Genomic DNA, 27,185 nt, shown 5'->3' with positions numbered 1-27,185 from the left:
TGCGGGGGGCACAGCCATGTCCTTGCTTCACTGACCACCTGCGTGACATCCGTGCTCACCTCTCTGAACCCCAGGTTCCGGTTTTGCTAAGTGGGGCTGGGAATCCCCATTTCACAGTGCCATCGTGAGTATGGAATGAGATCATGGGTGGCAAAGTGCTTAATAGATGGTTCAGGGTTGAAAAGGAGTGTTCAGTCAATTTACATTCTGCTGTGATTTCTCACTCTGGGACCCTGACATCAACCAAGATCGAGGCAGGTTGGATCAGGAACAGAACCTTCTTCTTCAGCTCTGGCCAGTCCTGGCTGTCTCTGGGGGTTACTGCCATGGCAACGGGTCGGTGGAGCGGCGAGGATGCCCCGGGGCAGCTGAGCGGCCTGCTGGCGCCTGGAGCGGGCGTGGAGGCATCCTGATTAACGGCTGCCTGAGCCACCGGCCTCGTCTCAGGCCACCCTCAGGGATGGGTGTAGGGTGCGGAGAATTTCTTGACCAGGGCTGGGGAGAGCGGCCCTCGCTGGGATGTGCCAGGGGCCTGGGGCTGGGCACAGTGACAGGAGCCGCAGAGTCTCCGAACTGCCGGGGCGGAGTGTGAGGCCCTGGCAATCAGTGCCTCTCTGAGCGACCCAAGACAGAACAAACGGGTAATAAATGCCTGCAGCGTGGCCGGCAACGGGGCGTTCCTTCCCCGAAGGTTCGTTTCCACAACAATTCTGGGCGATAATTATAATCTCCCCCAGCAGGAAGGTGGATGCCAAGGCCCAGAGACCTTGCTTATCGTTCATGCTTAACGCATGAATCGTTCATGCTTAATGCACAGCTAGGGTTTGCGGCCGAGATGATTCTGATTTCAGTCCTGCGTTCTTCCTACCACCGCGTGTTATCTGTCGTCTGTCCAGCTCTCAGAGATGTGTCTGGTTTATCCCTCTGTGGCATTTCTAGTCCCTGGGAAGGTGCTTCACATATATTAAGTGAAACTGAAAGTCGCTCAGTACTGTCCCACTCTTTGTGACCCCATGGACTGTAGTCCATGGGATTCTCCAGGCCATAATACTGGAGTGGGTAGCCTATCCCTTCTCCAGGGGATCTTCCTGACCCAGGAATCGAACTGGGGTCTCCTGCATTGCAGGCAGATTCTTTACCAACTGAGCTAGGGCAGCTCCACATATATTAAGGGTTCAGTTAAAAATTATTGGACCAACGAATTGCTGGGGATCATTGTGGTGCCATTTTTCAGAAGTTTGTCTTTAATGGGAGGATAATTTACAATTCTGCTATGGCAGTAGCATTCATCACCATGATGTTCCCTCTGTCTGTGTCTCCATCGCTGCTGTGTAAATAGGTTCTTCCTGACCACCTTTCTGGATTCCATATATATGCGTTAATGCACAATATTAGTTTTTCTCTTTCTGGCTGACCTCACTCTGCCCAACAGGCTCTAGGATCACCCACCTCATTAGAAATGACTCAAGTGCATTCCTTTTTATGGCTAAGTAATATTCCATTGTACATATGTATGTAGTATCATGTTTTACAGGTAGAGTCCTAAAAATTGGCCAGGTAACTGTGCATGTACGTGGGCTTCTATCAGACCCTTTGAGGGGAAAGAGAGACTTAGGCCTTAGTGACTTGGCTTTCAGCCTCTCTTTACCAGCCAGTTTTCCCGTGAGCTCTAGTCACACTGGATTCCACCCTGAACGTGCATTAAAATGCCCCTCTGTGCCCTCTCTCCTAGTTTTCCCTGACTTGGAATATTCTCATTTCCGTCTTTTTCTTGAGGATTCCCATACCCACCTTCAAGTTTCAAATGCCCCCTTCGTGATGTTTCCCTTGATGCCTTTAAGGCAACACCTCTCACATTTCTTTAAATTTCAAGTGAACAGCAAAGGGACTCAGCCAGACATGTACATGTATCCATTCTCCCCCAGACTCCCCTCCCATCCAGGCTGCCACGTAACACCGAGCAGAATGGGACCTTGGTGTTTAAAATTGAATGTTGTGACAGGGCCTGACAGATGTTATCAAACACTTTGCTGAGTCCAGATGTAAGAGATCATTCCGGAAATGTTTGTGCGTGGGCCAAAATGCTGGGATTCTCTCTCTCTCTCTCTTTTTTTTTTTTTTGAGAAAAGGAGGCTGCATATTTGCAATTGGGATTGCGGCTTTCTAAATCTCCATACCACCTGTGGGTCTCTTTGGCATGTCCTTGGTGACATTCTGCATTGCAGTCTGTCTTCCGCGGATGCCTTCCTCCCCTTACAGACACGTGCTCCTAGCAGGCCCTGACTGTCTTGATGCTGTGTCTTCTGGGGCGTCTGGCCCACTCACACCCAGCAGTTGTAATGAGTGTGGATTTGAGTGGCTCTGACTTGGAGCAGGGCTCCCCACCCCGGGTCCCCTGTCACCCTGACACTCTGGCATGGGGCTGGGTTAGCAAGGAGTCAGGCTAGAACCCGGCAGGGCTGGGGTAGGGCCTCCAGCTGCCTTCTCTCCCCACGTGTGGGCTGAGAGCAGCCTCTCCAGGGGCCTCCCTGACCTCTGCTGACCTTCACTGGGGCTGTTTTCTCATTCTCTTGGGTCAGGCTGAGAAAAACAGGAAGAATCATTAAGAGATAGAGCCTTCCGAGCCAGCAAGATGATGCCTGATGCTTTTTACAGACCCTGAAAGCTTTGTTTGTGCGCTGCAACAAAAGAGTGGGCCTTTCCTGCCGGCTTCGGGGAGAAGCTTCCACTAACCTGGATCCAGCCCAGCACCACGCCCAGCTCACTTTGCTCCTCTTCCACTTCCTTCCACACTTAGAGTCTCTAGTGTTTTCCACACTTCAAAAGGGTAGAGTGGTAGCCAGAGTCTCTCCCCGAGACATCATCTCAGTCCTTGCTACTCAAAGTGTGGTCCCTGGACCAATGGTGCAGGAGGCTTGCTAGAAAGGCAGCTCCTAGGTTCTGGGCCTTAGCAAGGTCCCCGGGGAATGGGTTTGCCCATTAAAGTTTGAGAAGTGTGGCTCTAAGTCACTGAAAAAAAAAGAGGTGGCATCTGAAGCCTGAAGAGGGAAAGTGATCAGCCCAAGATTAATGTGGTTCCACACACACCTGGTGGAGAGCTGCTAGACGCCAGTCCTGTGCTAGGCGTGGTGGGTGAAATCGAAAGCAGAGCTCCTGGTGCCTTCAGCCTCCGTCATTCTTTCTTGTGGGGCTTCCCAGGTGGCACTAGTGCTAAAGAACCTGCCTGTCAGAGCCGGAGGTGCAAGAGACAAGGGTTCGATCCCTGAGTCAAGAAGATTTCCAGGAGTAGGAAATGGCAACCAACTCCAATATTCTCGCCTGGAAAATTCCACGGCCAGGAGCTCAGGGGGCTACAGTCTGGGGCGCAAAGAGTTGGCTGCGACTGAGCACCACGTGTATATTCTATCTTGCACCGAACGCGGCCTTGCTGACCCCGGGGCCTCAGCAAGTGTTTATTGAGTGAATAAGACTCTTGAATTCCAGCCCTGGGGTTTCTTCCACTTCACTGCAGCTGCCTTCTATAATTACCAGGCTTCTTGAGTAACCTGTAGCACTTTCAGACAGAAATAAACACGTTTCTTAAGGAGGGATTTAGAGAGCGGGCTGTATCCTTGGTTTTACCAACTCTGGGCTGCAGAATCCCAAGACTCTAGTTGTGAGAAAAGGTTCGGGTGATCCAGAAATCCATGTATCAAAAATGATGGAGGGAGCGCGTCTGTACCAAAGCAAGGTAGATGTCTCTGAGGGCTTCCCTGGTGGCTCAGTGGTAAAGAATCTGCCTGCCAAAGCAGGAAACCTGGGTTCGATCTCTGGGTCAGGAAGATCCCCTGGAGAAGGAAATGGCAACCCACTCCAGTGTTCTTGCCTGGAGAATCCCACGGACAGAGGAGCCTGGCAGGCTCCGGTCTGTGGGGTCGAAAAGGAGTCTCACACGACTTAGTGACTAAACAACAGAAATGTCTCTGATGAGGTGATGTAGGACGCCTAACAGGTTCAAGTATCAGTGCCCCGCTCCACCTCGCCAAAGGTCTGCTGATAGTCCTCATGTCTGTGCTGGTACTCAATTACTTTTGTTAAAAGATAAATAACACTTCTGGCTCTTTTCTTTTTGTCCCTTTCCGACATTCAAGATATCAAAGTGGGACTTAGTGGGTCCTCTTCTGTCCAGATGGATGTCTTCTGAGTGTTCCAAGCGGCTCTTGTCCCCTGAAGTCCGATCTCTTCTGGAATGTCTCGTTCTCTCTTTAGGGGATTTTCCATTGATTTAACATTTGCTGTTAGGCTTCCCAGGTGGTGCTGGTGGTAAATAACTTGCCTGCCAGTGAGTGGGTTTGATTCGTGGGTCGGGAAGATCCCCTGGAGGCAGGCAAGGCCACCCACTCCAGTGTTCTTGCCTGGAGAATTCAATTGCCAGAGGAGCCCGGGGGACTACAATCCATGGGGTCACAGAGAGTCAGACATGACTAAGTGACTTATCAAATCACTTTTCTTTCTTGTTTTTTTTTTTTTTTCTTTATGTGTTTTCAGAGATGCTAGACTTAGTAATTGGATTTTAATTTAAAAAATTGTATTATTTTATTTTTTAATTGAATATAATTGCTTTACAGGGTCATGTTAGTTTCTGCTGTACAATGAAGTGAATCAGCTTTAGGTATACACAAATCCCTTCCCTCGTGGACATCCCCACCCCCCAACCCCACCCATCTGGGTCCTCACAGAGCACCGAGCAGAGGGAGATGCTGCCTGTATTTCTGAGGACTTAGCTTCTCCCTTTTCTTGTTCATCAAAATGGTGACTGTGCAGTGCACCCTACTCTGCATCTGTGGTTCCTCTGGTTGCTGTGTTTTTTCTGAAAGCTAAGTATTATTCTGTGTGATGAAGGGGGATAGGTTTTAAACTTCTTTGCCTGGAAGCAGTCACATACCACCTTGTGTCCAAATTGTAAATTACTTTTCAGTTGGGGAAAAAAAACATATTGCCATTGTAAGTTTCTCTAACAATCTTATTTTGCAGTAATAGCTTGGATGTCAACACTCTTCGAGGCCACTGAGATGGGTGCTAAGCTTCTCTTCTTTATTTATTTTTGTTGTCCTTGTCAAACTCTTAAAATATTGTGCACTGGCGTTTTCCAAAGCACAATGATACAAAGTGGTGTTATTCTTGGGAAAGTTAGAGACAAGAACTGAGGAATCCATCTGTGCCTTGCGTTGGTCAATTTACTGGCATCTAGAATAATTGTGCTCTTTTTTTAAATAATAAAAATAGCAGTTGCTCATTTTTTGTGGCTTTTTCTTAACTTTGTCAGACACTATTTAGTGTCATCAATAGGGCTTATATCACTGACTCGCTGCCACCGCACTGTGAGATCCACGTACCGTACAGAGGAGGGGACGAGCCGGGGCAGCACTGAGTCACTCGTGTAGCTGGTACTGCCAGCAGCAGGGCGTGAGCTCTGGTTGCTGAGACCCTGGACCGTGGGCCCTTGCCCTTTCCATGTCTTGCCTCTGGATGTGGTGGTCACTCTGGATCTCAACATTATGTTGCTGACATGTTTTTTCCCCCCAATAAGTCTTTTCCTCCTAGCCTAGTGTTTCAGTTGTATATTATTGTATAGCTCACTCACAGGCTCACTCTCTCAGTTGTGTCCAACTCTCTGTGACTCTTTGGACTGTGCCCTCCAAGTGCCTCTGTCCATGGAACTTTTCAGGCAAGAATGCTGGAGCGGGTTGCCATTAACGCCTCTGGGGGATCTTCCTGACCCAGGGATTGAACCCGCGTCTCCTACGTTTTCTGCATCACAGGCAGGTTCTTTACCGCTGAGCCTTCGAGGAAGCCCATTATTGTATAACAAATAGTCCCAAACATCAGATCAGATCAGATCAGATCAGTCACTCAGTCGTGTCCGACTCTTTGTGACCCCATGAATCGCAGCACACCAGGCCTCCCTGTCCATCACCAACTCCCGGAGTTCACTCAGACTCATGTCCATCGAGTCAGTGATGCCATCCAGCCATCTCATCCTCTGTCGTCCCCTTCTCCTCCTGCCCCCAATCCCTCTCAGCATCAGAGTCTTTTCCAATGAGTCAACTCTTCGCATGAGGTGGCCAAAGTACTGGAGTTTCAGCTTTAGCATCATTGCTTCCAAAGAAATCCCAGGGCTGATCTCCTTCAGAATGGACTGGCTGGATCTCCTTGCACTTGTGTTAAAAGATAAACTGAGGCATATCAAAAATTCTGAATGTATTTGAGCAAAAAATCCATTCTAATTGGGTAGTACCACACTTCCTAACCAGAAGTGGTTAGGAGTACTCCACCCACTGAAACTAGGGCCAAGACTTTTTTAGAGAGGATGCAGAAAGAAAGCAGGGAAATTATTTGATTGGTTAAGGCTTAAGCAGTTGCCATATTTGAGAAAACCTAGTTGGTTGTGATTGACGGTCCTTAGGTTTTGATTTCTTAACCTTGAGGCATTTCAGGGTTAAGTTCTGGTTTGCTGAGAGCGGCTACAAGGCATTAGAGCTGACTCAGTCTAATGGGTCAGCTCCTTGTCCCCAACATGGCTTCATTGGACAGTTCTCTTGCTGTGGATCAGACAATTCACAGGAGCTCAGGGCTCCCAGGAGCGTGAAAGCAGAAGGTGCCAGACCCTCTTAAGGATTCGGTCTGGAACTGGCATCACTTCTGCGACCTTCCTTCGGTTAAATTATGTCACAGGACAGGCACAGATTCCATGTGGGGGTGGACTGCTCCAAGGTGTGGTTCATTGGGTTTCCTGATTGGAGACAAGCTGTCACAGCTGGCCAGCGTGAATTGTCTGGTATAGGACAGTGCTTGCGCACTGAGTCTGGAGGCCAGATGCGGATTAAAACCCTGGCTTTGTCCCTTTTCTACTGTGTGATGTTAGATAAGTGACTTACACATCTCTCAGCATCCAGTTTTTTCCCTGTAAGAGTGGCGAGCTAGTAGTTTATTCCTTTCATGGACTGCAAGAATATCAAACCAGTCCATCCTAAAGGAAGTCAACCCTGATTATTCATTGGAAGGACTGTGGCTGAAGCTGCCACATTTTGGCCACCTGATGTGAAGAGCTGACCCACTGGAGAAGACCCTGATGCTGGGAAAGGTTGAAGGCAAAAGGAGAAGTGGGTAGCAGAGGATGAGATGGTGGGATGGCATCACCAACCCAGTGGGCGTGATTCTGAGCCAACGCCAGGAGACAGTGGAGGACACAGGAGCCTGGCGTGCTGCGGTCCATGGGGTCGCCATGAGTCGGAGATGACTTAGTGACTGAGCAGGAACCATAAGGTAGGTCACAGTCATGGTCACTGATGGAGTATCGCTCTGTGCCAGGCACCGTGCTAAGCACTGCACGTTTCTGACCTCTCAGAGACCCTGTGGAGTGGCTCCCATTGTCTTTCAGATCAACAGGGAAATTCAGACACAAGGAGAGGATGTCACTCGTCCAAGTTCACCCGGCTGGTAAGGGATGGCACTGGGATTTGAATCCAGGCTCCCAAGTCTGTGCTCTTCGTCACGCTCTGCGTTTCTCGAGTGGCTCCGTGAGACAGCGATGACGCAGGCGGGTAAGGCGCTCGGCGCGGCGTGTGGTACAGTGTAAACGTACCGAGTCGGCAGTGGTTATGAACGTCCACGGAGGCGCATCACCCTGAGAGGCCCAGCGTCGTCATCATCGTCTTTCACTCCTTGGCTAAAATGAGTACAAGCTGTTCGTCTCATTGAAAATCACACGGTCCCATGTAGCATTCCCATTTCAGACGTATTTGGGCTCATCTTCCATGTAGTTTCCTGAATTTGCTTTTGTCTGCAGCAGGGGGAGTCTCAGGCTTTCCTTCTAGGAAATCATCCTGGATCGATGCTCAGCCTCCAGCATGTCGCTGTGGATGAAAATCTATCTGTCCTCTGAAGATGCGGCTGATTATCTGGGCTTTAGCGCCTGAAGCTCCACGGCTCTGTTTAAGACCCACTGGGTTGCTCAGAGAGATATGGGGTATTGAAACCTGTAGGTTTGTAATATGTGTTCATATTCTTCTGCCCTTGTCTCTTGGTTTTCAGATTTGAGCCATTTCCTGACATTGTGAATCTGTTTGTATATCTGCTTCCTCTTTCTCTCTTCTAACGTATGAACTGTTAGCTGTCTGCTGGGACTTTTTTTTTCTCTCATAGAATGAAGGCAGCCTTTCTGATCCTTGGGTCTGGCTGAGCATTACTATAGGGCTTCCCAGGGGGCATTAGTGGTAAAGAACCTGCTGTCAATACAGAAGATGTAAGAGATGCAGGTTCGATTCCTGGGTGGGAAAGATCCTCGGGAGGAGGGCGTGGCAACCCACTCCAGTATCCTTGCCCGGAGAATCCCGTGGGCAGAGGAGCCTGCGGGCTATGGCTCATGGGGTTGCAAAGAGTCAGACACGACTGGAGTGACAGCTCGGACGCAGCACGGTTATGGCTGCAAAGGAAAAGGGTTATCCCCCCTTCCTCTTTGGTTCTCTTCCGTTACATCTAACGCAGCAGCAAGTCCCACTGACTGTGCCTCCAGACCATAGCCTCAATTTGTCTCCTTACCCGCCATCAACTCTGGTGCCTCTTTCAAACGTCTTCCATCTGAACTACACAGAAGCCCCCTCCCTGGGGTCCCAGCGTACACGCTTCCCCACCTTTGGAACACTTTCCATGCAGCGTTTGACCTGATCTTGAGCAGTTTCATCCAACTATGCCATTCCTTTGCTCAAAACCCTCCAGGGGTCTCCCATGGCGTTTGCACTTAGCGCGGACCTGCCTGATCTGGGTGTACTTCTTCAACCTCGGCCTCCGGCCCTCTTCGGGCTGGGTGTTCTTTGCAGCACTCCTCACTGTCTGGAACTATTTCCTGTTTGTTGTTTGATCTAACCTCCATCTCCCGTCCCCACCAATTCCCCCTCCTGCAGAGAAAGCAAGCGACGGGGGCAGAGACTTTCCTTCTCACTGTCCTGTACCCAGCGTGTGAAACGTGCCTGTCACATGGAATTTTGCATGAGTGAAGGCACAAGCCGCTCCTTTGTAGGGAACTCTAACTTCTTATATGAACCGTTTGCATAGCCTTGGCTTGTTTTTTTGACTGAGCAGCGAGGCACGTGGTGTCTTAGCTTCCCGACCAGGGATCAAACCCGTGCCCGCTGCGGTGGAAGTGGACCGCCAGAAAGTCCCCATAGCTTTGGCTTTTCATCACAGGGACGGGAATCTCTTGAATCCTGGCTCAGCTACAGAAGAAGAATCTTCCATTTTATATAAAAAAAATCAGCTACCTTAGATTTCCTAGAGCTCCTGGTGATGTTCTCCCAAGTCATTCCATGAGCGATGTGTGAAGCTGGGGGGAACGCAATGATATTCTCTGTCTCATAACCCTCTCACGGGCTGTCTTTCTCTGTCATCCCTGCCCTCCATGGTGAGTGGGTTGGAGGGAATGACCCGTGACACAATACAGCCAATATTTTCTCCTCAAACAGTCTCCTTTTTTTTTTTTTAATACTGTTTATTTTTTAACAGAAGGATAATTGCTTTGCAGTACTGTGTGGGTTTCCACCAAGCATCAACATGAATCAGCCGTAGGTTGACCCGGGTCCCCTCCCGCCTCCCCCCTCCCACCCCACTAGGCTGTTCCTGAGCCAGGTTTGAGTTCCCTGAGTCATACAGCACATTCCCATTTGCTCCCAAATAGCCTCTTAATCACCATCCATTGGCAGTGACTCTTTCTCATCAATCTCTCTTACCCTTCTCCTGGCAAGCTGGTCCCTGTGTCGCTGCTTTCCAGTGGAGATCACTCTGAAACCTGAACGCTGCACGCTGGCCCTGTGGCTTGGGGCTGTGTGTTGCTGGTTTGCACTGGAGATCATTCTGAAACCTGAACACCGCGTGCTGGCCCTGTGGCTTGGGTCTGTGTCCTGTGTCTTCACCTTTCATCACAGTGATCCTTTTCCACGAGGAGTTTCATTTCCTTCACAAAGCTCGTGTTGCCCTACTGTTCATGTGCTTCACACACTTTCCATCTCAGCCCCTATTGATCCTAATCGATTTTTCTAATGATTTAATTAATTTCAGAGCAGTTTGAAAGTAGCAATGAAAAGGAACAGAGAAGAAATAAAAATAATTGGACCATTAAAACGTTCGACTGTTTCTGGATCTACATAATAAGAGATAAAACCAGAAAGGGCCTTGAGCAACAAGGCCCGTGAACAGTTTTCGGTGAAGATAACTTAGCCAAGTGGAAACAATACAGAAAATGAATGTGACTTCTCATCTATTGTTTCAGATGACTGCAAGGTTGCCATTGAGAGAGGAGACACCTGGGAGAAGAAAGCAAGGAATAGGCTAGGCTTAAAAACACTTTTGAGGAAAGAACTTTGTGTGTGTGCTGAAACAGGAAGCTGTGTGGAAGTGTAATCGAAAGTGGGGTCCAGCTGCTCAAGAGCCAATAAAGAGGCCAGGTTGGTGAGAAGGAAAATTCGCTCTATTTTGGATGCCAGCAAACCGTGGGGAAGGGTGGACTCCCGTCCAAAGGCTGATTCCCCCCACTGACAATCAGGGGCAGAAGCTTCTGTGGGCCGACGGAGGGGCTGCACGCCGAAACAGCACAGTCAGCTCTGAGAGTCATCTTGAAACGGGTCATCGGCGGTCTGACCAGCGTCACCCTGATTCTTTTAAAAACTTTTATTTTTAGTTGGAGGATCACTGCTTTACAGTATTGTGTTAGTTCCTGCCATGGATTCTTTTAGGGGTCGTTAAGCTTCAGTTCCAAGGTCAGTTTGTTTCCATTTCTTGAGGCCAGTTCCTGGAACTGTGGCAGCTCATGTCAAGACTTCAGCCTGGTCATCTTGCAGTTTGCTTTTCCACCTGGTGGGAGTTTCCGTATCTGTGAGGCAGCTCGTCGGACACCGCTCAGAGTGTTGTACATAGCCCTTGAGAAGGAACCAGCGGGCCTTGACTACGCTTAACGACTGTGCGGTTTTTATTTGGTCTCCTTTGCCACTGTCCCTTTGCCTCTGTGCTTTTCTCACTTCGCTGATTAAACCTATTCTTTGGCTACAGCTTTTCCACAGACAAAAGCCAGGCAGAGTATATGGCAGGGGCTCGGTGTGTGTGTCGGGGGGAAGGACAGTTCAGTTCAGTTCAGTTCAGTCGTGTCCGACTCTTTGTGACCCCATGAACCACAGCACGCCAGGCCTCCCTGTCCATCACCAACTCCTGGAGTCCACCCAAACCCACGTCTATTGAGTCAGTGATGCCATCCAGCCATCCCATCCTCTGTTGTCCCCTTCTCCTCCTGCCCTCAATCTTTCCCAGCATCAGGGTCTTTTCAAATGAGTCAGCTCTTCGCATCAGGTGGCCAAAGTATTGGAGTTTCAGCATCAGCATCAGTCCTTCCAATGAACACCCAGGCCTGATCTCTTCTAGGATTGAATGGCTGGGACTGTACGATCCTGCTCTTTTCAGAAGCATATAAACAAAAGTCTGTCAGCTTTTTCAGGAAGGTGAATTGCTAAGAAACCGTGAACCTGGATTTAAAAAGCTGTTGAGTATTGAGACCTAAAGCAAGTTTCAGGCCAGCATCCTTGCAGCAGCAGGAGGCAGAAGATGGCAACCCCTAAAGTGTGCAGGCTCCCCAAAATCCACTTTAGGCATGGCCAGGATGGATAATGGAAAAGGGAGCCCCTCCAAGAGGGAAGGGGCAGAGGCTGCAGAGAGCAGCCCAGAGAGGACTTCTAACCAGAAAGCAGAATCAAGGTCGAATAAAGGAAGGTGACCTGAGGCCCCCATGATGCTCTCCCCTCGGGGGTTCAGACCTGCTCTGGGCCACGATTACTGTGTTTGTTTTTACCCTTTCTTGTCAAGGGCATCCCTGGTGGCTCAGAAGGTAAAGCAGCCACTTGCAGCGCAGGAGACCCGGGTTTGATTCCTGGGTCGGGAAGATGCCCCGAAGAAGAGAATGTCTATCCACTCTAGCGTCCTTGCCTGGAGAATTCCACGGACAGAGGCTACAGTCCATGGGGTCGGAAAAAGTCAGACACGACTGAGGGAATTTCTTTCCAGGCAAGGAATTTCAGTGCTGTTACTCTGTCCCTGTGCCACGACTGTGTACTGGGTGTGTGTGGTAAGTAGTGGGTGCTGAGTTTCCACAAGGAGACCTCTCAGAGAATACTGCATCATTAGCATATTTTTTTTCCTCCTTTTTTTTGGCTGTGCCCGAAGTTTGAGGCATCTCAGTCCCTGGCCCCAACCGGGGATTGAACCGGGGCCAAGGCAGTGAAAGCCTGGAATCCTAACCACTGGGCCACCAGGGAACTCGCACGCCACTGGCCATCTTGAGCTTTGGGCTGGACAGGTAAGTGTGAAGGGAAGACTGAAACTGGTATTTGCAGATCGGTGGAGCAGGCGGTGTTAGAGACTGGTACTGTTTACCAAACCCTGCTTCTTTTGCTTTATGATTATTTACACAGTAAATAGTAGTCCCTTGAAGTTAAATGGAGCCAAGGCACTGCGTTCTGCCTGCCAGTGAAACAGGACTTGAATTTATGGACAGTGCCTCCAGTTTTTGCCCCCACAACCCTTGAGGCCTCCACACTGCAGAGAAGACAGTGGAGGGCTCTTTGGCCTCAAGGTCCTTGAACAACCACGTGGATCAGAGCCTTTGACACGCATTGGTGTGTGACGTGAGCAGGATATAAGCCTTTACTATGTGAGAGAGCCCAGCAAACACACCTTTATCCTACCGAGGTTTTGGGATCACCTGTGATCACAATGAGCCTACCTTGACCAATGAAGTAATCAAATTTGTGCAGAATGAAACATACAGGATACGCATTGGTTGCACCGCCTTCCAGTTTTTTTTGCACCGAGTATTTTCAGAGGGTCTTTGTAACTAAAAGCTGACTTCTGAGTGAGGCTGGATTTTCTCAATGCCGCATACTGTTCTTGTCCCCTGAAGTCAGGGAGTCCCCAGGTATGAACATTATTGAGTGTCTAAACTGGGAACTGCTACTTACTTGCTGGGCCTCAGTTTCCTCATCAGGAAATGGGTATAATGAAGACCTGTCTCGGGATGTGGTGAGAATTAAGCCCATTAATTCAAGTGTTGTGCTCAGCACAGGATCTGGTCATATACCATGCTCAATAAATGTTTCATCACTATCATGATCATCGTAAATTGCAAGGCTTTGGTGGGCTGCCGTCCGTGGGGTCACACAGAGTCGGACACGACTGAAGTGCCTTAGCAGCAGCAGCGGCAGCAGCAGCAGCAGGGATACACAGCACTGAGTGAGACAGACACAGTCTGGCCTTCTGAGATATCTGCTCATTTCACGGCCCTGAGTTTTGATCTTGAAGTTGTTCAATACAGTGTCTTTTAAGTCCTTTTTTTTTTTTTTGGCCATGCCACATGGCATGTGGTATCTTAGCTCCCCAGTCAGGGATCGAACCTGCACTCCCTGCATTGGAAGCACAGAGTCTTAACCACGGAACTGCCAGGGAAGTCCTTCAGTCCTTATTTTAAGAGAAAGACATTGCCCTTCTCCAGAAGACTCCTGAAAACATTGGCTGGGGTTGTGTCTGTTGTCTCCATCTGAGCGTTCTGAGTCAGTGCATCCCCTTAAGTGGCTTTACGCTGCGCGTGCAGCATTTGTCTGTACTCTGGGGCAACTGGAGTGGGAGGACTAGAGGGAGATCAGGATGTGCATTGGTGGAAAGAACCACTTCTGGCTTAGAGCCACGTCCTCCCTAGAGCACTGGGATAGCCACGGCTGCCTTCGTGCCTACAGAAGTCGATTTTGCTTCTTCTTTTCCTGTCTCTGTTCCCAAGGTACACTGTCCAACCGTCTCATTTCTAATGATGTGTAGGCAAGACTTGCGAGATGCAGCAGGTTTAAAAATCTCTCCTTTTTAAATTTTCAATGATTTATTTTGGCTGTGCTGGGTCTTTGTCGTGGCATGTGAGTTTAGTTGCCCTGAGGCATCTGGGATCTTAGTTCCTGGGCCAGGGATTGAACCTGTGTCTCCTGCATTACAAGGCAGATTCTTAACCACTGGACCAAGTGGAAGTGTTAGTCGCTCAGTCATGTCTGACTCTTTGCGACCCCATGGATGGTAGCCCATCGGGCTCCTCTGTCCGTGGGATTCTCCAGGCAAGAATACTGGAGCAGGTTGCCATTCCCTTCTCCAGGGGATCTTCCTGACCCAGGGATCAAACCCAGGTCTCCTGCATTGCAGGCAGATTCTTTACCGTCTGAGCCACCAAGGAAGTCCCCAATCCCTTCCTTAAAAAGAAATACATTAACCTATGAGAACAGAGATGGACACTGCGCCAGTGAGGGCCTCATCCACCCGCTATGCTGTGCATGTCGATGCCTGGTTTACTTGTGTGTCTGAGCTGGCGCCCTTGTGACCATATGGCTGGCATGGACCATCTCTCAAGCACACCCTCCTTAGTGATGTTAACTAGACAGGCTCACCCACTTGCCTTGGCATGCTTTGCAGATGACCCAAGCTGCAAACACCAACACATATAAGACATATGCTCTCTTCTTTGTATAATTCCAGGCACCAAAATATGCCTACACGTAGTGGGTGTGTGCATACAGACGCAAGTGTATTCTTTTCTGCCTGGTAGAAATATGCTTCTGTGAGGTTCCATCTACTCCCACACGGAACCTCCCTGGCTGGCACTTCTCCTAATTATTCCGTCCACTCCCTCCCCATGGACCCTTGGTGTGGATATTTTGGCACATTTGCTGGGTTCCTCCTCCTTTTTCTCTCCCTCTTTCTCTGCCTGCCTCCCGCCCCCTTCCTCCTCTCCACGACTCTTTAGAAAATTTGTTAAACTATACACTCTTTATTATTAATGTATATGTATGAAAAATTCTTCCCAGTTACAAAAGTGCATGGTTATAAAATCATCTCCATACAAAGGTTGGCATCGTCCCACTCCCCGCCCCGCCCTAACCCTCCCGCCCCCAGACCATAGTCCTCCACCGTCGAGAGAGCTCCCTGGGTCCAGACTCTCCAGCCAGTGTGCTGCGGCAAACTCGAAGGTGCTCGGCAAAGGACCTTGCAGCCTGTCTCCTCCCCTCCCCTGCTGCCTCCTTCTGGAGCTGGGGAGAGCAGATGAGCTTCTCCAGCTTTGGGAAGATGTTCTTTGGAGGAATGGACAAGCGTGTCTCCCGGTACCCTTTCAGAGCTGGAACCAATGTCAGAGTGATACAAACAAAGACATCTCTAGGGGAAAATGGGGCCCTAGGTCTCCCCTGATGGAGAAGTAGCTGTCCTGATCTGTTCAAATTCCATATACCAAGTTGCTCAAAAGGATCCGGTAAACTATAGCAACTTGGGTGTGTGTTCAGTCACTCAGTTGTGTCCAACTCTTTGCGACTCCGTGGACTGCAGCTCACCAGGCTCCTCTGTCTATGGGATTTCCCAGGCAAGGAGACTGGAGTGGGTTGCCATTTCATTCTTCAGGGGATCTTCCCCACCCAGGGATCAAACCCATGTCTCCTTAATTGGCAGGCGGATTCTTTACCATTGAGCCCCCCGGAATGCCCCTGGCAGGTAGGGGACCTTCATCAACAAGGGTTTCCTGGGAATCCCTGTGGGGATGGAGATACAGGTGAGGGTGTGTCATCAGGTGTGCACAGACGTGGTGTCTCTTCTAAAGAACAATTTTCTTGGCCTGGACCTTGACTGTGTAGCCCTGTTGGGTAGCTAAGCTTTGCTTCCTTGGGCTTGGCATGCCTTTATCTTCTGTGATAAGGACAGCTCTCTGAGGGGTAGGGGGGCAGGCAGGATGTCATTAGGCTGCCTCAGTTACATACTCATCTCTCCTGTATTTTCTGAGCGGCTATTCCTACCCCTAGCCTGAAAGGATTCCATCTTACTGTTGTAAGCCGTACAGTAAATAGGCTGCTGAGTAGACCACATCAGAGAACTGAACTCAGGCTCTAGAGAGACGGGAGCCATATCAGGAGACACCAGCAACCACAGAGCCCCACGCACAGACACATGGACTCAGAGATACCCCAAGGCTCACACATTAACCAGCCTGGACAAAACCAAATGAAACCTTGCAGGAGCCACATCATGGATCCTTGGTCAGTAGGGTTGTGGGAACGATACCAGCCAGGACTGCTAGATTATTTCCAGAAGCTTCCTCTAGAGGCTTGCTTTGAGAGCCTGTTCAAGATGATGGTGATGAGGGGCAAGGGAGAAGCAGGGAATTCCACGCCAGAGGGAAGTTAACTGCATTCTACATTGTGATTTATTAACTGGGGACCTTTTAGTAGCTGGCGAAGCATCTATTCTTTAAAAGCCTGTATCCTATTCAGAAAGGTTTGCCGTCAGTGGGAACTAAAGAGTATTATTAGAGAGAACATTTGATCTCAAGGGTTGGCTTGTTTGGTCTAGTCCTATGCAAAAAAAAAATATCCTGTCTTAAAATATGTTAACTATATTTCAGCAAACCAGAGTCTCTAAGACATGATGATAGATGTATGTGATGCCCCTCTGTGGGAGGTTTAACTGTGTTAGGACTGTTATTTCTAACAGTTCTTCCCCACATACTCTTTTTGTTGTTGGCTGGACCCGCAGAGAGCGAACCTGGTCTGCCGGCCCCTGGACACAGTGGAAGAGGGTGGGCGCGGTCCTGCTCCCATCGTCAGGGAGCAGAGTTCTGGCCCAGACGTTGTACGTGAGACGCAGAGGAGACAAGGTTCAGGCAGCCCAGTTCCAGCAAAGTGTCGGGCACTCTCGGTGGACGAGCTCAGGCAAGCAGGAGTCGGGGAAGGCTTCTTGGAAGATGCCCTGTCATTCTCCTCCCTTCATGGGTGAGGCGAGTTTACTGGAGCCGAGGGCAAGGTAGAAAGTCCCCGATTTAATCTCATCTCTGCCCATCTTGCCAGCATATGCGACTGGGTCCTAGAGGGGACCCCTGTCCTGCAGAGGCGACTGCTTCCTGTTGCCTTTGTATCTCTTGCAACACAGACAGAAAGGCTTAGGCAGGATGGGGAGCACAGCTTTCTCTCCTGTTTCCCAGAGGTCTTATCTTCTGCACAACTGCCACCATGGCCACCAGCTCTGATGTGTCGTTGATAGTTTGCAAGTCAGGTGTCTTCTATGATTTGCCCTGATGCGAGTACCTCTAACCTGCAGGATGTCACTGCCCTTTATTTAGCCTGTCGACTGGGACCTTCACAGCTGGCTGTGAATTCAAGGGCCCCCCTGCCAAGCCCTCTCAGGCATTTTCTTCCTCAAGCATCCAGGAAAGCCCTGGAAAGCGGACCGAGATGGAGTTGAGTTGCCACCCTGCCACGCAGACGAGTCGTACCTGCTCCGGAGTCTACTTTTCCATCTGTAAAATAGGTGCAAGGGTGTTTGTGGTTTGCCTCCCACCCAGGTCATGAAAAGTCAAGGAGAAGGATAACAAAGCCCTTCACAAACCGTCCCGCGCTGAACAAAGACGCGAAAGCTCATGATCACGACGATGAGACCGACGACGACGAAGATGATGTTGCTAACTGTGCTTTGCACGTGAAGTTCCTTGATTTTTGACTGACCGGTTAGACAGGGTACCCTGAATGGAACTGCCCAGCCCCTTCCTTCTAGAGTAACCTGGGGTAGGAGACTCAACCCGCTCCAATTGAACCATCTGTAAAATGGGAGTAATTATACTCACTAGGCAGTGTTGCTGGGAGAACTGCAATCAATGAGTCGACAGACTTACAAGCGCCCCAGCAGAGTGCCGGGTCCTTTCCGGGAGCTTCATCCAATCGGAATTGAACTTAGAGGGGGTTAGAGGACATTGTAATGTCCCCCAACTTGAATGGGGTTTTATTTTGCTTGTTAAGTAGCATATGATTTAACCTGTCTGAGCGTTGGTTTCTTCATCTGTAAAATGGGCACGATGATGCTTACCTCAGCAGATTGTTGTGTGGGTGAATGGGAATTGTCTCTGGAGAGAGCCCTTCACCATGCCTGACTCCGGCAGGTGCTGGGCAGTGAACAGCTCTCTCACCCTCATGCTGAAACGGGCCCGTGTCTTCGAAGGAGGATCGAACCCTCCTGCGGTCACGACTGTGGTGGCCGTCTCCATCAGGCCTCGGGATCACGCTGCAGGGCTGCACCGCGGGGTGTCCTGAGGGACCCCTTGGTGTGGGCACAAGGAGTCACAGGATGGAGCGTCCCAGGGCACCAGGACTCCTGCCCCCCTCTTCGGAAGCCCACGCTTGAGTGCCAGGCAGGAGGCGGGGGAGGGTGCAGGTGCTGCAGGGGTTCACTGCCTGGACCTACTCGTCTGCGGAGACAGCTGGCCATGTAGGATGGGGCAAGGGCGGTCAGCGGGAGGGGGTCTCACCTGGCGGCTGCCGGTAGCAGGAGGCTTAGGGGGCCGGCGCAGAGGCGTTGTCACCCTTCAGAGGCAGGGGTGGGCAAGGCCAAGAGCTGACGGATCGAGCGTCCGGGGGGAAGTTCTGGTCCCGTCCTGCTCCGGCTCTGTACTCTGAAGTCACAGTGATCGCTGTCACTCTCCACACGCCACGCGTGTCATCGGCCGGTGTCTGCCCTCCTCTGTCTACGGACAAAGCAGACGTTCCTTCTGATGAGGCACTTCACACATCGCCTCCGTTCTCCTAACGCTCTCGGATTTTCTCGATGGTAGACGACCCGTCCTCCGGGCCTCCATCACTTGACGTGCTGCCAAAACGCCTTGAAGGGAAGAGTTCCGGCTTCCCGCTCCTCTGCTGGAGCTCAGGGCCCTGGGGGCCAGGGTGGGGTCCGATCCAGCTGGCAGCCCCAGTTCCTAGCACAGCGCCTGCCTGCCCCCCGGAGACGCGCACACAAAGGTGGCTTCGTGACCCTGCCTGAGCCGCGACGGAGCTGACCGGGGCCCCGCGGAGCCGCAGCGGGCAGCCGGGGAAGGTGTCCTGCAGCCAGTCGGCCGTGGCGGTGGACGGCGTGGAGGGGCGCCGGGCGCCCGCGTCAGATCTCCTCTTCCTCGCTGGCCTTGCTCCAGCGATGGCAGCAGTTGGCGGTGATGCCCAGGAGGAAGTTGGTGGCCACGGACGCGATGGAGACCACGAAACCCACGAAGGCGATGAAGAGGTAATCGTCCAGGGTCAGGGTCAGGTGGCAGGCCTTGAAGCTCTCCTCCGTGAGCGAGAAGAGGGGGGCACCTTCGACTTCCGGGGGCCCGCGGCACTCAGCCAGCTGAGAGTCTGCAACACAGAGACGGGGGCGGGGCGGGGGCTTGAGGCCCTGGAAGGGAGGGCGGGAGGGGAGAGCCCCCCACCCCGTCCAGGCGGAGCTGGGATTTTACTGAGTGAGTTCTGCGTGCCTCAAGTTTCACTCACCGTCTTTAGCGCCCTCAATAACCCTCAGCTCAAGGATTTTTCGACCTACTGAATATTTCTCTAGAGGTGGCGATGACTGCTTGGAGACGTTAGTAATTTGCCTCAAGTCCAGTAGTCCTTGCTAGAGGCAGATCTGAGGCTTTGGGGGGATTTCAACATTATCTGCCTCTCACAATAACCTCCCAACCAGTCTCCAGGCTTCTGCCCTTCAACCATCTCCACTCTGAGATGGTCCTTTTAAACAACAAGCCCTACCTAGAGACTGTCAACCCGAGGGAAGTCTAAGTTAAATAGAGAAAGAGAAATATTATAGGACATCGCAGATCCTAAAAAAAAAAAAAAAAAAGATGATGCAAATGGACTTACAAAGCAGAAACAGACTCACAGACTTAGAGAATGAATTGAAGGTTACCCTGGGGGGTGCATGGGGTGGGGAGGGACAGTTAGGGAGTTGGAGAAAGTGTCAGTCGCTCAGTCGTGTCCGACTCTGCAACCCCATGGACTGTAGCCCACCAGGTTTCTCTGCTCATGAGATTTTCACCCAGGCAAGAATACAGGCGTGGAGAAACCATTCCCTTCTCCAGGGGGATCTTCCTGGCCCAGGGATCGAACCCGGGTCTCCTAACTTGCATAATATTGTACGTCAACTGTACATCAATATAAAGGAAATAAAAAAACAAGTGAAGCCTGCCAAGTCACTGTCTGCTTGGAACCCTCCCTGGCTTCCTCCGCTTCCCACAAGGACCTTCCCCGTCCCTCCTACTCTGCTCCTGGTTTGCTCTGCTCCATCCACTGTCACTTCTCAGTCCTTCTGCCTTCACCGGAGCTCGTCCCCTTTCAGGGTGAGGAGGGGGAGGCTTTGCATTCGCCCTAATCCTCTCGTCCCCTTGGGAGGGGGTTCTTCCTGCTCCAATCTCTGCATAGCTCTGTCCCTCACTTCCTCTGGGACTTTGCTCACATATCAGCTTATCAGTGAGGGCTTCCTTTATGATTCTCTATAAAGTAGCAACCCCACTTCACCTTTCTCTGAGCATCCTCTATCTTATCTGCTCTGCTTATTATTTTTTTCCAGTGTACTGATCACCATCTCCCAGTTTGTTATCTGTTTGCTCCCTTTGAATGTAAGTTCTCCCTGTAGCACCCTTACCATTAGAGCAGGGGCCTGTCCATGTGAATGTGCAATTAACCTTTGTTCACTGAATCTGAGAATGAATGACTGTGCAGTCCAAAGCCGGGTATCTTTTTATGACCCATGTGACTCTTCCAGATACACAAGAATGTAGGGTTGAGTATGGGCTCCGAAATTACCAGCCTGGATTCAAATCCCCTCTTTCTCTCTCCTTGGGCTTCCTTAATGGTTCCATCCCTGGGTCAGGAAGATCCCCTAGAGAAGGAAATGGCAACCCCCTCCAGTCTTCTTGCCTGGAGAATCCCATGGACACTGGAGCCTGGAAGGCTATAGTCCCTGGGATTGTAAAAGAATCAGACACGACTTAGTGACTGAGCAACAACATCCATCATGCATTTGTACGTGGTTGTCAGTGGTTCCATCTTACTCTGCCTCAGAAGGGAGAGTGGCAGGTGGGTAGCAGTTCTGCCTTAAAGCCAGGTATTCCTTACTCAGGGCATAGATACCAATCAAATGTTCACCCGGGACAAGTCTTTTTGCCTTTCTGGCTCTTATGAAGAGGGGCGATATGTAAGAAGTGGATCACTGAAGCTCAATGTCTAAGAGAGTCAAAAGGAAGGAGCTTTTAAAGCTATTCGGTACCTAAACGCTGTGTATTCATTCTGCAGTTTTTGAAGGAAAAGAATAAAATGCTGGACTGAAATCGACTCCCTTGAGAAGTGGATGAACATGATTCTGAGAAATGGATTCTTAGAAACGGAAAGTCAGGTTCAGAAGGAGGGTGAACCTCCCCCCAGCCCCAGGGCTCAGGCGCCCCTGTAGGCTGTGTGCACAGTAGCCCAGACCCCGCGGAGGATAAGATGGTGCCTGGGGTTGACTATCAAGACATCATTGTCTTGGAACCGGAAGACGCTGAAGCCCAAAGTCTCTCGCAGGCATGAGTGGGGTGGTGGCGGTCCACCGTGAGGCTGGGGGGTGTGGGAACCCTGAGGGCGATTGGCAGAGCCCTCAGGAGAGCAGCACAGGAGCCTGCGGGCTGACAAAGCCCTCTGGTTAATTCAGGGACCAGCCTTGAACCTGATTTATATCCCAAGGGGGTCCTACGGCCCTGTGTGTGGGGATTTGTCCAAAATAGAGGGACAGTAATAGGAATCCCATCAAGAGAAGGGGAGGAGGAAGCAGAAAAAGACCAAGTGAAGGGGGTCACCTCGTCCTCCCTACACCAGCAAGTTCTTTGCCCCCAAGAGGAAATTATCCTAGAGATACGGGGAAAACCGTGTTCCGCAGAGGAACAGGGAGGGGGCGTTTCTGGCTGCAGCCCGCGGCCAGCCACGTGGCCTCCCTGGAGGGCGGTTCCCCTTTTGCATGGCCCCGCTCGCTGGGGCCCTGAGCTTCCCCAAAAGGCAGCGGGGACCTCGGGGGACCCCCGGACAGAAGGAGCCCCTCCGTGCGGAGGAACCCAGCGGGACAGAGGCTGGGTTAGAAGGGGGCGGCTCCAGGCCGCCAGCCGCCTCCCCCCACCGTCACCCCGCCCTGGGCCCCAGCTGGTCCCAGAGGACTTCCTCCAGCAGTTCTGCGGGAGCACGGGAACCCCGACCACAGCCCTCCCCCCACCCAAACTAGTTCGATCCTGGGCTCCCCACCCGGTCCTCCTCCCGTCCCCACCTCATTCAGCGTGGCTCTTTCTGAACACCCTCCACGTCCAGGCTCTGGGAGAGCCCCTAGGGGGGCCCCACCAACCCCGGGCTGGGGCTGCCATTCTGCTGGTGATAGGGATGGGGTGGTATCAGGGCTCCACCAGCCGACTGGTGTGGTTCAGGCTTCTGCAGGCCCCGGTCCACTCCCCACAGAGGCTGGCTCGGAAACTGCCGCGGAACAGCGTCTTGTCCCAGACCTGAGCCCTCCACCCCAAGCCCAGACCTAGCAGAATTCGCAGAGGCCCTTCGGCTGGCCCGGAACTCAAGTCCCGACCCCTCCTGTTAGCCTAGAACCTGACTCATCAGGATAGATGGCCAGAAGGCCAGGGTTTGAATTCTGACTCCAACCCTTAACAGTTGTGGGACCTTGGGCAAGTTTCCGAACCTCTCTGAGCCTTGGTTCCTTTGTGTGTGTGTGTGTGTCTCATCAGGGTTCTTGTGAGGATGTGATGAGCTGGGTATGAGGTGTTAGTTGCTCAGTCATGTCTGACTCTTTGCAGCCCCATGGATGGTAGTCCACCAGGTCCCTCTGTCTATGGGATTCTCCAGGCCAGAATATTGGAGCAGGTAACTATTCCCTTCTCCAGGGGCTCTTCCTGACCCAGGGATGCAACTTGAGTCTCCAGCATTGCAGGCGGATTCTTTACCATCTGAGCCACCAGGGGATGAGTTAAAACATAATATATTTAGAATAGGGCCTGGCGGATAGTAAGTACTAAAATAAATAGGGTGAGCCATTTCTGTTTCTTCTAGTATCCGGCATACTTAAAAAGCAGTCTGGTAGAGTAGCACAGAGCTTCGCAATCACATAAACTTGGGTTTTCTCCACGGCTCTGCCACTGTCTATGAAAGCGTCTCTGGCCAAGTTGTTTCATTGTTCTAAATCTCAGTTTTTTCACCTGTAAAATGGGGCTAACAAGAGTGGGGTCCCATGAGGTAACACCCGCCCAGTTGGAGGGTCGTGGCGGTGCTCCATAAACACTGTTGGTTACTAATGAGCTGCTCTGACTTTCTCTCTGTCTGTCTGTCTCCCTAGGTCATCAGTACCACGGGGGTGGGTGAGGGTGGGGTCTGTTTTATTAAGCAGGGTCCCCGGCACCGGGCACGCACAGCAGAGACTTGGGTATCTTCGACAGTGCGGAGGAGGCCAGCCCAGGTCCTGATCCTCCCTAGGCCGGGTCTCCAGCCCCTCCCTCTTCTCCCCCCTAGCCTTTGCTCTGGCCTTACCTGCGGTGCAACGCTGGATGCGGTTCCGCAGCCACTTGAGCAGGGGCTCCATGGTGCAGCCGCACACCCAGGGGTTGCCGCCAATCTGCAGGGTCACCAGCCCGGGCAGGCCTTCGAGGGCCTCGAGGCTGAGGAAGGCCAGGCCCCCGAAGCTGAGGTCGAGGTCCCGCAGCTGCGCCAGGCCCTGGAAGGCGAGCGGGTGCACCCGGCGCAGCCCTGGGTTGTGGCTGAGGTCGATGCGCATGAGGCTGTGTGCAGCCTGGAACATGCCGGCCGGCACGTGGCTGAGGTTGTTGTAGCTCAGGTCCAGGTGTGCCAGGCGCTTGGCATGGAGGAAGAGGCCCGCGGGCAGCTCCACCAGGGAGTTGTTGCGCAGGCTGAGCACACGGAGCTCCCGGTAGCACGTGAGGTAGCCGGGCGGCACGGCGGCGATGCGGTTGTGCGCCAGGCTGAGGTTGCGCGTGTCCACGGGCAGCTCCGGGGGGACAGAGAAGAGCCGCTGGCCGCTGCAGTCCACCGCCTGATTATGGCACGTACAGAGCACCGGGCAGCTGGCGCCGCCATCCGAGGGAATCACCCCAGCCGCCACAAGGAGGGGCACCAGCAGCAGGGCGGGCCGCGGGGGCCCAGGCCAGGGCCGGTGGGCCCAGGCATCGCCCATCTTCAGCTGCGGGCAGCAGTGGTGCTGAACGGAGCCCATCGGGACTGGGGCTCTGGCGGTGGAATCAAGAGTCAGCCGCTCAGAAGGGCAGCTGCTCCCTCAGGGGCTGGAGCCCTGGGAGGTGGGGCTTGGGAGCACTGGGGGTCATGGCTTAAGCCTCTCCCAGGGGCCTCTGGGCACCGGAGGGCTCCCTGGGTGAGCGCCACTGGAGATCCCCTTTGGAGACTAGGGAGGCTCGCCACCCAGCCGAGGTCCCCCAGGGTTGGAACAGATGATTAGAGCTCGAGAAAGGGAGGACACAGGGATGTGGAGGGACCAGCTGCCCGCACATCCGCGAAGGGCCTCTGGCCGCCTTTGGGGTCCTTGTCGCCCATGACTGTTGGGTGCCCCCCGCCCTCCACCTCCGTGGACCGTGTCTGAGAGCTGGGAGGGTGTGGGGGACAGCAAGGGTGCCTTCAGAGGGGCCTGGCAGATCCCAGGACGCCGAAGCCCAGTCCCAGGTCTGGGCGGACGAGGCGGCCAGGGCTGCTGCTGTGTCTCCTGCCCTCGGGGTCTCGGAGGCCGTTTCTCCCAGGGGCCCAGGGGGCTCGAGTCCGGGAGGGCCGCGGGGTGGCCGTCTCGGGGAGGGATCCCGGGGTGAAGGGGGTCTCCAGGGGCGTCTGGCCGCCTCAGTCCGCGGGCTCAGTGTCTTCCGGGGACCGCGGGAAGGGGAGGACCCAGGCTAGCCGCGCTGTGGGCTGGTGCGGCGGGAGGAGCCCCGCGTCCAGAGGCGCAGGACTAGCGGGGCTCAGGCGACGGTCCCGATGGTCCCCGGCGGGCTCAGCGTTCAGCGAGCGGGGACAGACGCCCCTCTGCCGACAAGGAAAGCACTCAGGGGGCTGGCCGTGTCCCCGGATCCCCCGTCCTCTGTCCCGGCTTCCCGCCGCCTCCCCACCCCCGTCTCCTTGTTCTCTGCGTCCCGCCTCTGCGCGGTGGGCACCTTGCCCCACCGTCACATCGAGGTCGCCCGCTGCCTTCCCACCTGGCCTGCGGCCCTCCCGCGGCCCCCTCCCTGCCCAGGGCTCTGGGCTGGGCGCAGCACGTTTGCTGCGTCTCCTGGCCCCGCCCCCACCAGCAGCAAATGCCCCACCTTTGAACAACTCTCTAAGAAAAACGCACACACTGTCTGTTTGCACCCCCTTTCCACACTCAGCACTCACATCTCTCTCTCTCACACACACACAGACACACACACACACGCACACACAGACACACACAAACACAGACACACACAGACACACACACACAGACACACAGACACAAACAGACACACACACAGACACAGGCACACAGACACTCACATGCAGACACACAGACACAAACAGACACACACACAGACACAGACACACACACAGACACTCACATGCAGACATACACACAGACACACACCACACACAGACATACACAACACAGACACACACACACACAGACACACACTCATACACAGACACACACAGGCAGACAGACACACACGCATACACCCCCCCACACACAGACACACACAGACACACAGTCACACTCACACACACTCACACACACAGACACACTCATACACAGACACACACACATACACCCACACTCAGACACACACACACACACACACACACACGCGCGCGCGCGCGTTCTTCTCCGGGCCTCCCCCATGATCTGCCGTGGCCCGCGCTCACACCGCCTCAGTTTTCTCATCCTCCTGCACGCGCTCCTGCAGAGCCGCCACTATCTTGCACCCCGGTGCACCCCTAACCCAGCACCCTTTCCCACGGACTCCTCGCGCCGCCCTCGGCCCCCAGCGGGCGCCCACACCCGCACCGGGCAGGCGGGAGGCCGAGCGCGGACACGCCTGGCAGCCCTGCCCCGGACCCCAGACCCTGGCCCGGGCCGGGTCCTGCCCACCCGCCGTCCTCACGTGCCCTCCCCTCACCCTCCGCCCAGCGCAGCTCTCTTCTCACGCTTGCAGCCTCCATCCCACCCACTGGGGGATCACCCCGCTCCCCGTAACCAGACCTCTTCTTTCGGAGCCCCAGCTCCCCTGCACCCCACACCCCGCGGGAGCCCACTTACTCGGGTCCGAGGACACAGCCATCCGCCTGCGGCAGACCCGGGTGCCCCTGCCTCATCCTGGCCTCCCCGCGCGAGGTTTCAGGAGGACAGACTGCCTCCCGGGCTGCTCCCCTCCCCCGGCGTCTCCTCCTCGGTGGCTCCGGGATCCTGGGGCGGCATCCTCCGGGGTTTCCAGCACTGGGGTCCCCCTGCCGCTTCCCTTCCTTTACTCAAAGGGGAACCGAGAGAGGCGGGAGGCTTAGGAGAAAGTTCACGGAATCCGGGTGCTTCTCACCGAAACTCGGCGGTGCCCAGGCTGTTGGGGCTGGTGGCTGCCGCCAGGTCCTTCCCTCCCGCCTCCCTCTCTCTCTCTCTCTTCCCTCCCTGCTCCCTTTTTCGCTCCTTTTTTTTTTTTTTCCTCGAGGGCCAGGTACTGACGTTTCACGGTCTCTTAGCAACAGCCTCCACATCTCTGAGCAACAGGAGAGCTGGCGATGGACCCCACCGAGGCGACAGAGCAGGGAAGGAGGCATCGCGGAATCCACACCCGCGGCTCCTAGTGATGCGACGAAGGGGACGAAGGGTTCCGGGGGGCAGACACGCACGCGGGGAGAAGAGAGGGCGAGAGGACCCGGGGGAGAGCCTGGGGCAGGGGCAAAGGCGTGGTCTGCAATCCGAGACCGAGGAAGGGAAGCTTAAGGGCATCAGACCTGAATGGGAAAGGAGTAAGGGCACGGAATAGAGAAAGGAGGAGAGTGAGGGGTGGGGGACAAACTGGGGGAGGCAGTAAAGACAGGAATGAAGACGGGAAAAAAGAGAGAAGTGCCTGAGACCAGCTTGCTCCCTTGATGGGCTGTATCTATTCAGCCCATATACAACATCTGTTTCCCTGGGTCTGAAGGTATTTTGGTCACTAGGTACCAGGTGACTAGACTGGATCAGAGCTTGTCAGGGATAATTGTAGGCGGTGGGAACTTTTCTGGGTCCCTTAACTGTCCCTCATTCCTGACCTC

The 27,185-nt window shown here is 53.1% G+C and overlaps 1 protein-coding gene across 1 annotated transcript; it reads right to left on the bottom strand.

Moving 5' to 3' along the window:
- Positions 1-14,527: 14,527 nt before the first annotated feature.
- LRRC55 (leucine rich repeat containing 55) lies at positions 14,528-26,283 on the bottom strand. Its single transcript, XM_002693757.6, has 3 exons — positions 26,194-26,283; positions 23,433-24,944; positions 14,528-19,244 (listed from the first exon to the last, which is right to left on the bottom strand). Exons 2-3 carry the CDS (start codon positions 24,130-24,132, stop codon positions 19,009-19,011), a joined length of 936 nt encoding a protein of 311 aa, XP_002693803.2. The 5' UTR covers positions 24,133-24,944; positions 26,194-26,283; the 3' UTR covers positions 14,528-19,008.
- Positions 26,284-27,185: the final 902 nt, after the last annotated feature.

This window comes from Bos taurus, chromosome 15 (assembly GCF_002263795.3).
Source record: "Bos taurus isolate L1 Dominette 01449 registration number 42190680 breed Hereford chromosome 15, ARS-UCD2.0, whole genome shotgun sequence".
NCBI classification, from domain to species: Eukaryota; Metazoa; Chordata; class Mammalia; order Artiodactyla; family Bovidae; genus Bos; species Bos taurus.
This window is presented reverse-complemented; position numbering and strand designations above follow the sequence as displayed.